At 49.4% G+C, this 14140-nt stretch overlaps 1 protein-coding gene across 1 annotated transcript; it reads right to left on the bottom strand.

Moving 5' to 3' along the window:
- Positions 1 to 1865: 1865 nt before the first annotated feature.
- Positions 1866 to 7622, bottom strand: LOC311238048 (E3 ubiquitin-protein ligase TRIP12-like; the record flags this gene model as incomplete). The annotated part of the gene is made up of 1 exon (XM_084326012.1): positions 1866 to 7622. The coding sequence occupies one exon, from the start codon at positions 7620 to 7622 to the stop codon at positions 1866 to 1868; it is 5757 nt and encodes a 1918-aa protein (XP_084182138.1).
- Between the last annotated feature and the right edge of the window lie 6518 nt (positions 7623 to 14140).

Raw genomic sequence — 14140 nt, 5'->3', positions numbered from 1 at the left:
AGGCAAAAGACTCCACACGTCCCCCACTCAGGTATTTGACCCCAGTATGAAGCGTCACTTGCTGGTTTCCGCCACCAAAGTGGGTGTCTTTCACTTCCCTGGTGTACTTACAGCTATAGTTAGTGTGGGTGACCACCCACACTATTGTAATCTATAGGCCCTATGGGTCTGTTATCAGGCTAAAACACAGCATCAGATATGGGTCTGTTATCAGGCTAAAACACAGCATCAGATATGAGTCTGTTATCAGGCTAAAACACAGCATCAGATATGGGTCTGTTATCAGGGTATCTATCAGATAATTTCCCCAATGCTAAAATCTGATACCTGATACCATATTATTTATCTCTAATGGAGATAAATGTATCATATATCTCAAACACTTTTGTCCAATGACCCCAAATTGTCTAAGTCTAAACTGTTCAGTAATAGCGGTGGATCAGATCGGTACTCGATACTAGTGGCTCTGCATGGACATAACTAACTTTAACTCTAACCATAACCCTAACACACACACACTAACTACTGAAGTAAATATCAAAGTAGTTGTGACTACACACACATACACACACACACACTAACTACTAAAGTAAATATCAAAGTAGTTGTGACTACACACACACACACACTAACTACTAAAGTAAATATCAAAGTAGTTGTGACTACACACACACACACACACAGAATGAAATATTCAGACTGCTCCTCTCCTGCTTATCCCTGATATTAGTGACGTTTGTGTGAGATGCCGGGAGGAAGCTGGCCCGCCCCGCCGGTGCAGACAGACGGATACCCTCAGACTCTCTCACTGTCCTGGCGTGGCTGTGGCAGAGCGATGCGAGGGGGTGTGACCCCGGTAAGAGACTGTCTGCACCAGGCAGGAAACGGTCAGCGCCCACTTCTGACACCAAAGAATGTCGTGGATTTCGACTGGTCATCATTGGTTAATGAATGCAGAATAACACAGGACAGGCCTTATGAGCGCATCTAAATGTACAGACCACGATGGTTCTCGCCCGGCATTATAGCAAACAGTAACAAGGTCAGACAAGAATCAAGTAATCAAATGAAGCAAGGAGATAAAGGTTCTGAATACTCACGTGTTGGTTTATTTGAAAAAGGTGTACAGTACATATCACAGGTTTGTCAGAGCAAAAGTAAAAACAAAAGCTAAGTGTATTAGTTTATAAACATATGGAATAGAGATGTATCATTGGTTCGTTTAGTTTTGGGAGGATAGTTCTGATTGGGTCAAGTTTTATATGGGCATCGAGAAGACAGGTTTCTGATGAATCGTGGCCCCTCTCCCAGGAACATGCTGACCTTGGATGTTGCAAACCTTATCACCCCTGCTTTGTTGTAAGTTTTCCCCATGAAGTCATGCTTATGCTTGCTACAAGACTTGCTACAAAACACTGCAGCCATTCATTATACTCAGAAAATCATGAGCAGGGGTGATAAGGTTTGCAACATCCAAGGATAGCATGTTCCTGGGAGAGGGGCCCCGGATCTTCCGGATGCCCATATAAAACTTGACCCAATCAGAACTATCCTCCCAAAACTAAACGAACCAATGATACATCTCTATTCCATATGTTTATAAACTAATACACTTACTGTAGCTTTTTTTTTTTTTTAAGTTCTGTGAGTCATGTAACGCCTTCCGTTTTGTAGGAGACGGGGGCAGCAAATATATATCTGAAGTAAAAATGTTCTCCAAGCTGCTTTCTCTAAACAAGAAGGCTGTACACGTTGCCTTGATGTATGTGATTACAAAAAAAACAAAAACAAAAAATTAATTAGAGGGAAGTCATAACTTCATGGGTTGCTTGTAGAAGGCATTTTGAATGTGAGACGCGGCGCGATCAGGAGAGGTGGAAAGACTGCTGGCCCTCGCGGACCGCGATTAACAGTTTATCACGCATGATCTCTATGCTGGAGTAGTCTGGGAGCTTCAGGTAGTTGAAACAGGTCATGACTGAAGGGAGGAAGTCGTCTGGGTTCTCCGTGGACTCGAATGTCTTCCTCACGATGGTCAGAGGAGGGTTGAGACTCCGGAATCCTCCGACAGGCAGCCTGGGGCTTCCAGTGACGAACTGCAGGAAGAGCCTTTGCTGCTCGGCGTCGAAGCTGCTCAGCACTTCAAACAGGAACCTCACCATGCGGCTGTCGTGTGTGTAGCCGTGGTCGGGCCGACAGCATTCCATTAACGTCTTGACGTCCCACGTCTCGGACTTGCTGCCACACAGCAGCTGGTCCAGCTCCTCTGGATAGAAGTATTGCAGATGGTGCAGGGGGAAGACAGACTCGAACCCTTCCCTGAACGACTCAAACTGCCTCGACACGCCTTCATTGAGGGTCCAGTATACCACCAACCTGAGGTACTCCTCCAGGTTGTAGATGGTGACAGGGACGTCTTTGCCCCCCTTCTTCAGATCGATGTTGGGGAACCCAGGTAAGATAAAATCCAAGCCCAGGTCCTCCACTGAGCATCCATTCATGTTGAGGCTCTCCAGGGCCTGCTGCAAGGTCTCCCTCGTCTGTGAACGGTCTTGCTCCAGCCTCTTCTTCTGGCAGATGATGTCCTCCAGGTGCTGGATGGACTTGGCCACACCAGGGTCGATGTTGACCAGGTCATGGGAGCTGATGGACGTCTCATGCCTCAGCATCCACTTGTAGAAGGGCAGCCCCAGGGGCAGGTCCAGCAGTCTGAAGTCCATAATGGCTTTGGCCATCAGTTTCCCCAAGAAGCGGAACTTCATTTTGATTTTGGCAATGTGTGCTGGTTTGGTCGTCCTGCCAAAGGGAACAGCAAACAGTCCTCTGGAGCTGAACATGTACTTGGTCCCTTCTTGGCTCCCTTTAGGATTGGCCAGGGTGACCTCTTCACCCCTCCACAGCCCGAGGTCGGCCCGCTGCAGCTCCTGGGACACCAGAGCGTAGAACTCCAGGGTTGGGCCCAGACCCGTGCCCACCTCATTCTCATACTGGATCTCTAGCATGGCCCTGGGGCTGCCCAGGTCCTGCATGACCGACTCCGCCTGCTTCAGCAGCTCCTCGCGGTTTATCGTCCTCTTTTTCCTGTCGAGACGTGGTGCCACCCAGCTGTCCTGAGAGTCTGATTGGTTGATCTCAGGGTTGGTGTTGAGCAGGCGCTGCATGGCCCTGTCGCGGTCGAAGGCGGTTACATAGAAGAGCATCTGCCGTGTGTCGAAGGGGAAGAAGAACGGGCAGGTCTTGCCCAGCTCCGTGAGCCAGGTGGGGATGTTGCCGGTCATGATGACAAGCGGGTCCTGCAGCTGCCGGTTGGCCTTGGTGGTCAGCTTACTGTTGATGAACTCACTGGTGGGGATGATCTCCTTACAGGCAGCACTATCATACAGGTAGAACCAGTATCTACTGATGGAGTACAGGACCCTGAGCAGCAGGTTGACCTCTAAAGAGGGGTCATCAAAGGTTATGGTCTCTGGTGGCTCCGAAATGAGGTACGTCTCTAAAGGACTGGCGACACTGGGACACACACCATTGTGCCACAGCTCATCCTGCTTCTTGGCGTTGCGAGGCGAGGTCTTGGTGGGGGCGGTCTGCGCTCGGCCACGCTTCCCTCCCACTGCGTCTTTGCTGCCGTCCTCGTCTTCTCTCACAGGCTTATACCATATGGTGTGTGTTTTGGTCCAGATGGCCGCTCGTCCGAGCGGGTTGGCCTCGGCGTCTGTGGACTCCCTCTCCTCCTCTGCCTGGAGGCTGAACTGCTGCACGGCCTGGTACACAGTCATGTTGTAGGGCAACAGGTGGTCACCGATGTAGAACTGCAATCTGTGGCGCACGCTACCTGAATTCAGGAACTGGGCGGCCAGCGACTCGTCAATTTCATCATCGGAACCATCATCATCGCTGTCTTCATCTTCCTCTCTGATTCGCCCGTAACGGTATCTCTCAATGGCCTGCACCAACGCCAGGGGGTTGATCTTCACTGGACCGCCCTTCCATTGCTTCACATTAGTGCAATCTGGGTGCCTTTGTAGCTGGCACTGCAACTGGTGTGTGTTAAAGAACTTCAGTGCCTGAGAGCCTCTGCTACCATTGCCGTTGCCGCTGGGGAAGTCATGCATTTTGACAGGGAACTGCTCCATTTGGCTCAGGCAGTTGTTCATCTTGTGCACCAAGGCCAGGAGAGGACCGTTATCAGACGGATCCAGGCGACCTGCAGGCTCCATCCCAGGAATCGGACAGCCAAAGAAGACGTGCAGGAACCTCTTGAGCCGCACATCGCGGGTGATCAAGTCCCTGTCCGTGTTGGAGGTCAGGTAGATCAGCAGCTGTTTGACCAGCCCACTGTGCTGGATCTCAAACAACGACACGTCAGACTCTGATACGATACTGCAGATCTCCACCAGGCACTCCACACCACCATCCACCTGCAGGCTGAGCTTCTCGGTGGCTGTGCAGAGTCTCTGGAGTACATTCAGGGCAGGGTTGGTGCCGTCCATGTTCTCGGAGTTAAAGTAGCATTCCAAAAATTTACTGGCTGTCTCTTTGATCCAGGCCTTGATCTTGTCCCTGTTGTTGGAGATGGAGTCCTTGGGTGGGGCCTGTGCCAGGCCACTCACCCCTGCCGTGCGAGAGGGCTCAGAGTTGGCGCTGTTCGTCTGGGATCCCAGTTTACCCCATGTCTTGGGATTGAGACTGGCCAAGAAGGATGATTTGGGGGACTGAGTAGTGGTGGGGCTCTTAGCCTGATTGTCTACTTTGTCGTCATCCCTCGGAGGAGAGTACTTGGGCCGTCTGGGTCCTCTCTTGGGCAGCCGTTTCCTCTTCAGGACGTCACTTAACCGCCCCTGAGGGCTGAGGTCCAGTGAGTCGTCCATGCTGTGCTGGAAGCTGGGCGAGCCCAGGTCAGGAGTGGCGTTAGACGCTGCTGTAGTGGTGGCAGTGCTGATAGTTGTGGTACACAAACTGGCAGTGCCACTGGTGCAGGCCTTGGGGGGACTGGTGACCAAGAAGGTCTCCGACTCAGACAGGTTCTTCATCTGGTGCATCACGCCTTCTCTTCTGAAATAGACACTGAAGACACCAGGCAGCTTCTGCATTAGGATCTCAGCCATCTGCAGAGAACCCACTACAATCTTCAGGTCTTGGCTGGACAGCATGGAGGCAATGTGACTGTAAAGGGACACATGGGAACTGGACACAGCATGGTTCGTCAGCACATCCTTCAGCAGCTCTGCGTCGGCAAAGAAGATGATCCTGAGGATGGCTCTAAGGCACTTATGTCTGACGGCAGGGCCAGCCGAGGAGCTGTACACCTCGTACAGGACCCCAAACAGGGTCTTGATGAAGCACTTGGCCAGCTCAGGGTCCTCCTTCATCAGCTGGGCCAGCGCATCCTCCCGCCGTACCTCCTGGTGAGCCCCTGGATTGGGGTTGGCTAGAGGATTAGGTTTCCTCTGGATACCTCGTGTCGTGCCTGTGTCCTCATTGATCTGCTGCATAGAGTTGAAGTCGATGGTGTAGACTCGACTCAAGGTGGATAAGCTGATCTCGTCCTCTCCATTCTGGTGGGCCGTCTCAATAATGCGGCTGTCGATGCAGTTGTAAGGGTGCCACAGAGCCCGGTCATCCCTCCACTGCCAGATGGCTCCCTCTGTGGTCTGGGCACTGCCCTTCTTCAGCATCACATCCACAGCAAAGATGCCTTCTCTGGGCTGACAGGGCATCAGCTCACATATGAGGGAGGTGAGTTCATAGAGCTCCTGAGGGCTCCAGGGAACCAGATCAATCTGCTCCTGGCAGCTACCATTTGATGCACCGCACAGGAGGTAGCGCAGAGTCTCCGCTATGTTCTGCTTCATGAGCTGCACGGCCAGGCAGGGGCAGTTGGAGCACATGAGGGAGAACATGCGGACCACCATGATGAACATCCCAGAGCTCAGCACAGGAGGGGTGACCACAAACAGCTGCTGAATGTTGGTCAGCAGGTCCCGCGAGGCCACCTGCTGCAGAAGGTTCTCCTCGTGCTCGAAGTTGTCCACCAATCTGGCGAAACAGAGACAAGTGCTTTCGACGGATTTCTTATCCTGGTGAGTGAGTCTCTGAGTCAGCAGTGGCAGAGAGTCAGCAACAAAGTGGAACTCGTCTGGGGTGATGCTCTGGCAGCAGTTGGCTGCGATAGCCAGGGCGTTCCTCTGGGCGTTGATGCTGAAGAACTCCAAGTACAGCAGACAGACAGCAAGCCCACCAGCCTGCAGGATGGCTTTGCTGTGTCGCCTTGACAACATCTCCAAGGCAGTCAGTGCCTGCTCCGCTACGTCAATGACCTGGATCACCTGAAGCTTTTCCAGGAAGACAGGAATGGCATCGACCACCACAGCAGAGGATCGAGGAAGTGCCTCCATCATGTATGTGAGAGCGCGGGAGGCATGATTCATAATGTCAAAATTATGCTCCATTTGTAACAATGTAATCAGAGCAGGCACCACGCTCTTGACCGGGAATCCCCCCAGTGTCTCCTCGTTGCCCATCACCAGCAGCTGGCACATCTCAATGGTGGCTTGGAGCTGCTGGGACTCATCGCCTGTGGCCTGCAGGCTCTGCAGCAGCTGCTGAGCCTCGGAGCTGGCTCCGCTGCCTATGGTCCTGTGGAACAGCTGTGACATGCCAGGCCCAAAGAGATGTGGGGGGAGACCCCTGGCCTCCAACAGGGCCTGGAGCCTGCCCATTTCAGAGTCATCGGATTCACTCTCTCCAGAGGTGGTCATACCTACAGCTCCAGCAACTGAGCTAGACGCTGAAGCCCCCTGCGGTGCCTCGTCAGTGCGAGTGGCTGATGAGTTGGCCCCATCCTGGTTGTTGTCGGAGTCTGCCATTTTCTCCTGTCGGCGAGCTTCGGCTGCCCCGCACTTGCCCAGGCCTGAGCCGCGCTGACTGGCGCTGGCACAGGAGCCTGTGGTCTTCTGCCGCGTGCTCCGCCGAAAGCTGGGGAGCTCTGCTGGAGGAGACTCGCTGCACTTCTTAGTGGACTTCCTCAAACTTGCTAGTTTGGCCTGTAGTCCTGAGGGCCCAGGTTTAGAGGTTTCAGTCTTGGAGAATCCAGGCAGGGACAGTTTGGGCTTTGGCAGGTTGACTTTGGGGCTGAATTTTGCCCACTCGAATTTAGAAGATGCAGCAGCTTTGGCCTGCTCCTTGTCACGGGTGCTGCGGCGGGGGGAGGGGCTTGAGGCAGAGCGGGACCGGCGCGCCTTGTTCTGGTCTTTTCCCTGCTTGACCCGGGCACCCTGTGGGGCAGTGCTGTTGGTGCCTGTGGAGGAGGAAGAGGAAGAGGTGGAGGCAGAAGAGGAGGAGTCCGTCACGGTGCTACACCCAGCTTTGGCTGAGGCGGCCGATTTAGATGCCAGCTTGGTGGGTTTTGCTGATCTTCCCTCGGTGCGGTTGGGGAGGGACCCAGTGGCGCTGCTCAGACCGGGGAGGGAGTCTGCCTTCTTCCGTTTCTGGGTGGGAGAGGCCCCAGAGGCCCCGCTCTTCTTGCTCTGGCCTCGGCCTGTGGGCACAGGCGGCTCCGATGCCAGTGGTCTCTTCTTGGACTTAGCTGGGCCCTTCTTAGTCTCTGGGGTTTTATCACTCATTGTGCATCTTGAAACAGTAGCCTACTGAACAGTACTGAACAGATAGACTAAACAACATAGATTGAGTATGATGTCATAATAGAACATTCTAGAACATTTTTGATGTCACAGTATGATGTCATAGTCAAACATTCTAGAACATTTGTGATGTCACAGTATGATGTCATAATAGAACATTCTAGAACATTTGTGATGTCACAGTATGATGTCATAATCTAACATTCTAGAACATTTGTGTATCTATTCAACAATTCTCTATCAGAAGATCTCATTGTGCATCTTGAAACAGTACTGAACAGTACTGAACAGATGGACTAAACAACATAGATTGAAGCCTGCATTTCTCAACCAAGGTGCCTTGCCTACCGTTTTGATGTGGAAAGAGACAATACAGAGACAATACAGACCCTCTCCCATTGGCTGGCGGTGTGCACAGTGTCATGGATTTCGACTGGTCATCATTGGTTAATGAATGCAGAATAACACAGGACAGGCCTTATGAGCACATCTAAATGTACAGACCACGATGGTTCTCGCCCGGCATTATAGCAAACAGTAACAAGGTCAGACAAGAATCAAGTAATCAAATGAAGCAAGGAGATAAAGGTTCTGAATACTCACATGTTGGTTTATTTGAAAAAGGAGGTACACAGTACATCCATGGAGGGACTTTTAGTCTGCCAGAGTGTATATCACAGGTTTGTCAGAGCAAAAGTAAAAACAAAAGCTAAGTGTATTAGTTTATAAACATATGGAATAGAGATGTATCATTGGTTCGTTTAGTTTTGGGAGGATAGTTCTGATTGGGTCAAGTTTTATATGGGCATCCGGAAGACAGGTTTCTGATGAATCGGGGCCCCTCTCCCAGGAACATGCTGACCTTGGATGTTGCAAACCTTATCACCCCTGCTCATGATTTTCTGAGTATAATGAATGGCTGCAGTGTTTTGTAGCAAGAGTCTTGTAGCAAGCATAAGCATGACTTCATGTGGAGAACTTATGAAATTACACTCACATTTCCCCCCTTTGTGCCATTCTTGGCACACACCTTGGTAATTTAAAACATCAACATCACCAAACTACAGTCTCAAGTACTAGGTAGAACAATAAATCAATCATTAATACACCATAATTTCATACTTGGCAGAAAGTAGCATGATCATTCTAAGCATTAATATCCCTAAACCACAGTCTTAAGACACCATGCACATATGCAGGTAGGCCCCAGTTGATTGAGGTGACTGTCTCTGGTGGTCGATGGATTCAGAATACAGTGTCCAGGGCCCTCATTTATCAACAATTCTTAGAAAGTGTTCTATTTTCATACGTAATCACAGAATTTAGAATGTGTGTACGCACAGAAATATTGGGATTTATCAACTGTGCGTACACGGGTCCTACGCTCCTCCGTGTTGATAAATACCTCTTTGTTCTTACCGCCAATGCTCGTGCATGATTATCCATATATGGTCATGAAACACCCCCCATGGGATGTGAAATAATGGACTGACCCGAGCGAACTATGAGAAACTCCACGAGCGAGATTGTTTACTGAGGCACTGTCAAACAAGAAGACACAACGTGTGTTATGGGATAAATAAAAGGCTGGCGGACTTGTACATGGTGATGGTCAGATATCAACGACTCCCTGTCACATAGCAATGTCACAAAACAATATAGAATAAGCTGGAACGGGCTGTATGTGAAAACCAGCCCGTCCAGTAGTGCTTTTAAAGCACCGGTCCCAGGCAGGTAAAGAAAATAACACAAGGCGTTGTTCCAAATAGTAAATGATATTTATTAAAGCAGGGATTTAAACCCACTGTTTCCAAATAGTAAATGATATTTATTATCGTGGGGCTTGAAACCCACAGCACAAACACAAAGGGGAACGGGTAATTGGAGAACAAACAAAGTGAGGTATAAGAGAACTAAATCAAAAGGTACCCAAAGGTACAGTTCCACTCTCAGTGGAACTAGGCCTAAAGCCAACAAGAGAATACTTGCTCCAAGGAAGGAGTAGCGCAGAGGCCAACAATATCTACGTACATGTACTAGTACTTTAATCCACACAAAACAGTAGACAAGCACAGTATCAATTCCACCACAGTGGCAAGAATTGGCCACCTCACAAAACTCTATCAGTGTCAACTGACAGAGTGAGGCGCCCCGATGTTGTGTCATCTCCACTCTATTAACCACCCATCTCCCCTGCATGTTCCAAGGTGCACCAATCAGATGCAGCCAATCCAATCAGGGAGATGAGTGGCATCTGTGAATAGAGACAGAAATTAGGAGATGACACAGCACCACACATAACAGACAACACAATAAATATGCTAACCTGATGTTCAGATGGTGTCATAAATACAGGAATAATGGTAATGCTCAACCCACGTACCCAAGTACGTCACACCTCCCCCCATAAGAGCGAACCTGCAGGGTGAGCAAAACATTATTACTTATTACCCAACATGAGGTTAGTACACACACTAGGGAGAACAGAAACAACAACAAAAAAATTCTCCTCCCACAATCAAAGCATGTATGCAAAAATAGACGCGCAGTGACGTCATTGAAAACTGCATGTAGCACACAGCGGCTACCGAATGCAAACCGGTCTCAAAATGTGGTGAGATCTAACTCACAAAAAACCATGTCAAATGCACATGGTCAGCTACACACCCAGCCTCCACTGCCTCAGAGCTCGCTTTCCAGCCTCCACCGCTTTAGAGCTCGCTGTAGAGTTTTATTGCTCGGGTGACCCTGCTTGACGACTGTAACTTTAGGTGGTAGTGATATTGATACGTCCTCCATCCCTCCAATAGATAGATTAGACGGTTCAGGAATTACCAGCTCCCCCTGAACGCTACACACAGCAACCTCCATCACCTCTCCAATAGATGGTTCAGGAATTACCAGCTTCCCCTGAACGCCACCTACAGCATCCTCTTCCATCTCTCCAACAGATGGCCCCCTGTCCTCGACGAGAGATGCCTCGCCACCGACAGAGTCACTCAACGACAAAACTTGAGTTCCCATTCCGTCCTGTGCCTCGGTGACAACACAAGCAGAAAACACATTGGGGTGATTATTATCAACATTATCACAACACAAGTCAGCCAATGGAGCCTTCTCAACCTCCACTACAGGGATCACACTCTCCCCAGCGAACTTGTTGTTGTCCCCCATGACAAAATCAACCTTCACACCTTTTGGTTTCTTGGCTGACTTTCTTTTGTCCTGTCGCTTCCTCAGTGTACGACAACCTTTTACCACATGGCCTGTCTCTTTACAATAATTGCACACCACCGGTCTCCTAGACGGCGGCGAGCGTGGCCGGAATGCTGAATGCTCAATCAACGCATCGCACTGAACCTTTCCCCCAGCTATATCATTCCCCATGATAAAATCAATCCCGGCTACCGGAAAAGAGGAACGAACCGCCACGGGAAAACAACCTGTGACCAGTTTTGACCTCACATGTATCATATGCAACGGAGCGGGCGTGTAGCCCATTTCTATCCCGCACACAATAGCACTTGCATTACAAGACGACTCCACACTTAATGGCAATACATCCGCCAGCATAAAGGACTGTGAACCACCTGTATCACGAAGGATCCTCACCTCGCGCTGGTCACAGACTTTACCCGACAGTGACACAAAACCAGAAGATATAAAAGGATCAAAACAACTGTCTGGTTTCTCCCGCCCAGGGCGTGAGACAGTGCTGATCAACCCCACCACCTTTAGTTCCTGAGCTGGCCTGTCAGTATTTTGCCGATCGCGCACAAATGCATAACAGTCCGCCACCAAATGACCTGGCTTCCTACAATAATTACAATGTCTCCTTTCAGACGGAGGCGAGCGCGGCCGATACGCACGCTCGCCATTTCCCCGAAATGGTATTTCCCGAGAGGGAAACGCACCGTTTTTAACACACACAGTATCGTTACGCACCGAAGCATGTTTGTGCGTCAACGCCAAATCATCCGCCAAAACAGCAGCGTCTTGGAGAGTAGACACTTTCTGTTCATTCAGATACAGCTCGGTTCGTTCGGGCATACAGAGTTTAAATTGTTCCATGAGTACCAACTCGCTCATGGCTGCAAGATCCTGCACCTTACTCGCCGCGCACCATCGTTCAAAAAGATTCCTCTGTTCACGGGAGAAATCTGTATTTGTTTGAGAAGGGGATTTTCTGAGCGAGCGAAAACGCTGTCTATATGCTTCGGGAACCAACTCATACGTAAAACAGCATTCTTCACCCGCTCATAACTTTGACTGTCTGCCATAGTTAATGACGCAACCGCCGCACTGGCTTTGCCAGTGAGCCTGGTCTGAAGTAAAATTACCCACATATCCTCCGGCCAATGCAGAGCCTGTGCAATACGCTCAAAAGCAGAAAAATAAGCCTCTACTTCTGATTCTCGGAACATGGGTACCAGATTAACGTGCTGGCTGATATTGAAGTGAGCCGGGGAAACCCCAGCTGGAGAGGAGGTAGCACTACCACCACCAGCTTCCAACCGCATTCTCTCTATTGTCAGTTGAAGTTCCCTGTCTTTTTCCTCCTTTCTCTCCAGCCCGGCTCTCTCCTCCATCTCCTTCCTCTCCAGTCTGTCCCTCTCCTCCTTTCTCTCCTCTCTATCCCTCTCTTCCCTGTCTCTCTCCTCCCTGCGCAAAACTGCTCTCTCCTCCAGCTGGAGACGGGCAAAACGCAGGCTAGAGCGCGTATGGTCAGAAGACGTGGATCCTTTATCTGAATCGCCCGCGCCCTCACTTTCAACTCTGGGCGTACTACCATTCTTCCTAATAGCACCACCCTCTGGGTCAAGATCACGCAAGGGAGATTTATCGCCAGTGTATTTACCTCCCTGGTCCTTCAACAGTGAGTCACTATGACTCACTACTCCCCGAGCCGTGCTGAACACCTGTTGCTCTTCTAACCCCGCTATTACAGCCGCTTTCATATCAGCCTTGGACTGGGAACTTTGCACAGTGATATCATAATGCTTAGCAATAAGGCATAATTCCGCCTTAGTGCAACCTTCCACCTGATCCTCTGTTGGATCCGCCACGAAGACTTCAAAAACAAACGCTGACGCCGCCATAATATGTCGTTCTGCGTGACTATGATACACAAAAAAATATATATATATATATCACGTCCTCACTTAGTTAACCATGACCGTGCGCAATAATAATAGACACATTCCGTTTTTATACCTCTTAACCAAAACAATCAAACTGACCACATCTACCAAATGAAAACAATAACAAATGTTCCTAACCACTCAATTAGGAGTCACCTGTGTTACTCTAGCCTATCCCAGCTAAACTACTCCACTACCTGGATGAAAAGGCTACACATATCTTCAGTCGCTTACCGATTTCATTGCGCACTCCACCGGAATCACGACTCGTGCCCCCCACCCTCTAGCCAAGCAGGTGACCCCCCCAGTTACCTATGTGGTAGAAAAAAGAGATCTGGTTAAGAGCATACACGAATGGTTAATTATTATATAAAACACAGCATGGATACATAAATACTAATAAACAACAACGCCACTTTACCTGATACCATCAGCCCCTATGTCAAACGTACACAGCAGACCGGCATTGAGCCCCCCATGTCACAAGGACATGAAAGACCGGAAATGAGCCCCCATGTCACATAGCAATGTCACAAAACAATATAGAATAAGCTGGAACGGGCTGTATGTGAAAACCAGCCCGTCCAGTAGTGCTTTTAAAGCACCGGTCCCAGGCAGGTAAAGAAAATAACACAAGGCGTTGTTCCAAATAGTAAATGATATTTATTAAAGCAGGGATTTAAACCCACTGTTTCCAAATAGTAAATGATATTTATTATCGTGGGGCTTGAAACCCACAGCACAAACACAAAGGGGAAAGGGTAATTGGAGAACAAACAAAGTGAGGTATAAGAGAACTAAATCAAAAGGTACCCAAAGGTACAGTTCCACTCTCAGTGGAACTAGGCCTAAAGCCAACAAGAGAATACTTGCTCCAAGGAAGGAGTAGCGCAGAGGCCAACAATATCTACGTACATGTACTAGTACTTTAATCCACACAAAACAGTAGACAAGCACAGTATCAATTCCACCACAGTGGCAAGAATTGGCCACCTCACAAAACTCTATCAGTGTCAACTGACAGAGTGAGGCGCCCCGATGTTGTGTCATCTCCACTCTATTAACCACCCATCTCCCCTGCATGTTCCAAGGTGCACCAATCAGATGCAGCCAATCCAATCAGGGAGATGAGTGGCATCTGTGAATAGAGACAGAAATTAGGAGATGACACAGCACCACACATAACAGACAACACAATAAATATACTAACCTGATGTTCAGATGGTGTCATAAATACAGGAATAATGGTAATGCTCAACCTACGTACCCAAGTACGTCACACTCCCTAAGACCATTGCTGCAATTCTGCCTGGACAGCTCAAAATACTAATAAAGACCGTTCGATAACCACTGTTTGGC

This window comes from Notolepis coatsorum (assembly GCF_963971535.1).
Source record: "Notolepis coatsorum genome assembly, chromosome: 12".
In the NCBI taxonomy this organism is placed as follows: domain Eukaryota; kingdom Metazoa; phylum Chordata; class Actinopteri; order Aulopiformes; family Paralepididae; genus Notolepis; species Notolepis coatsorum.
The sequence above is the reverse complement of the archived record's forward strand: the minus strand, read 5'-3'. Positions and strand labels throughout refer to the sequence as shown.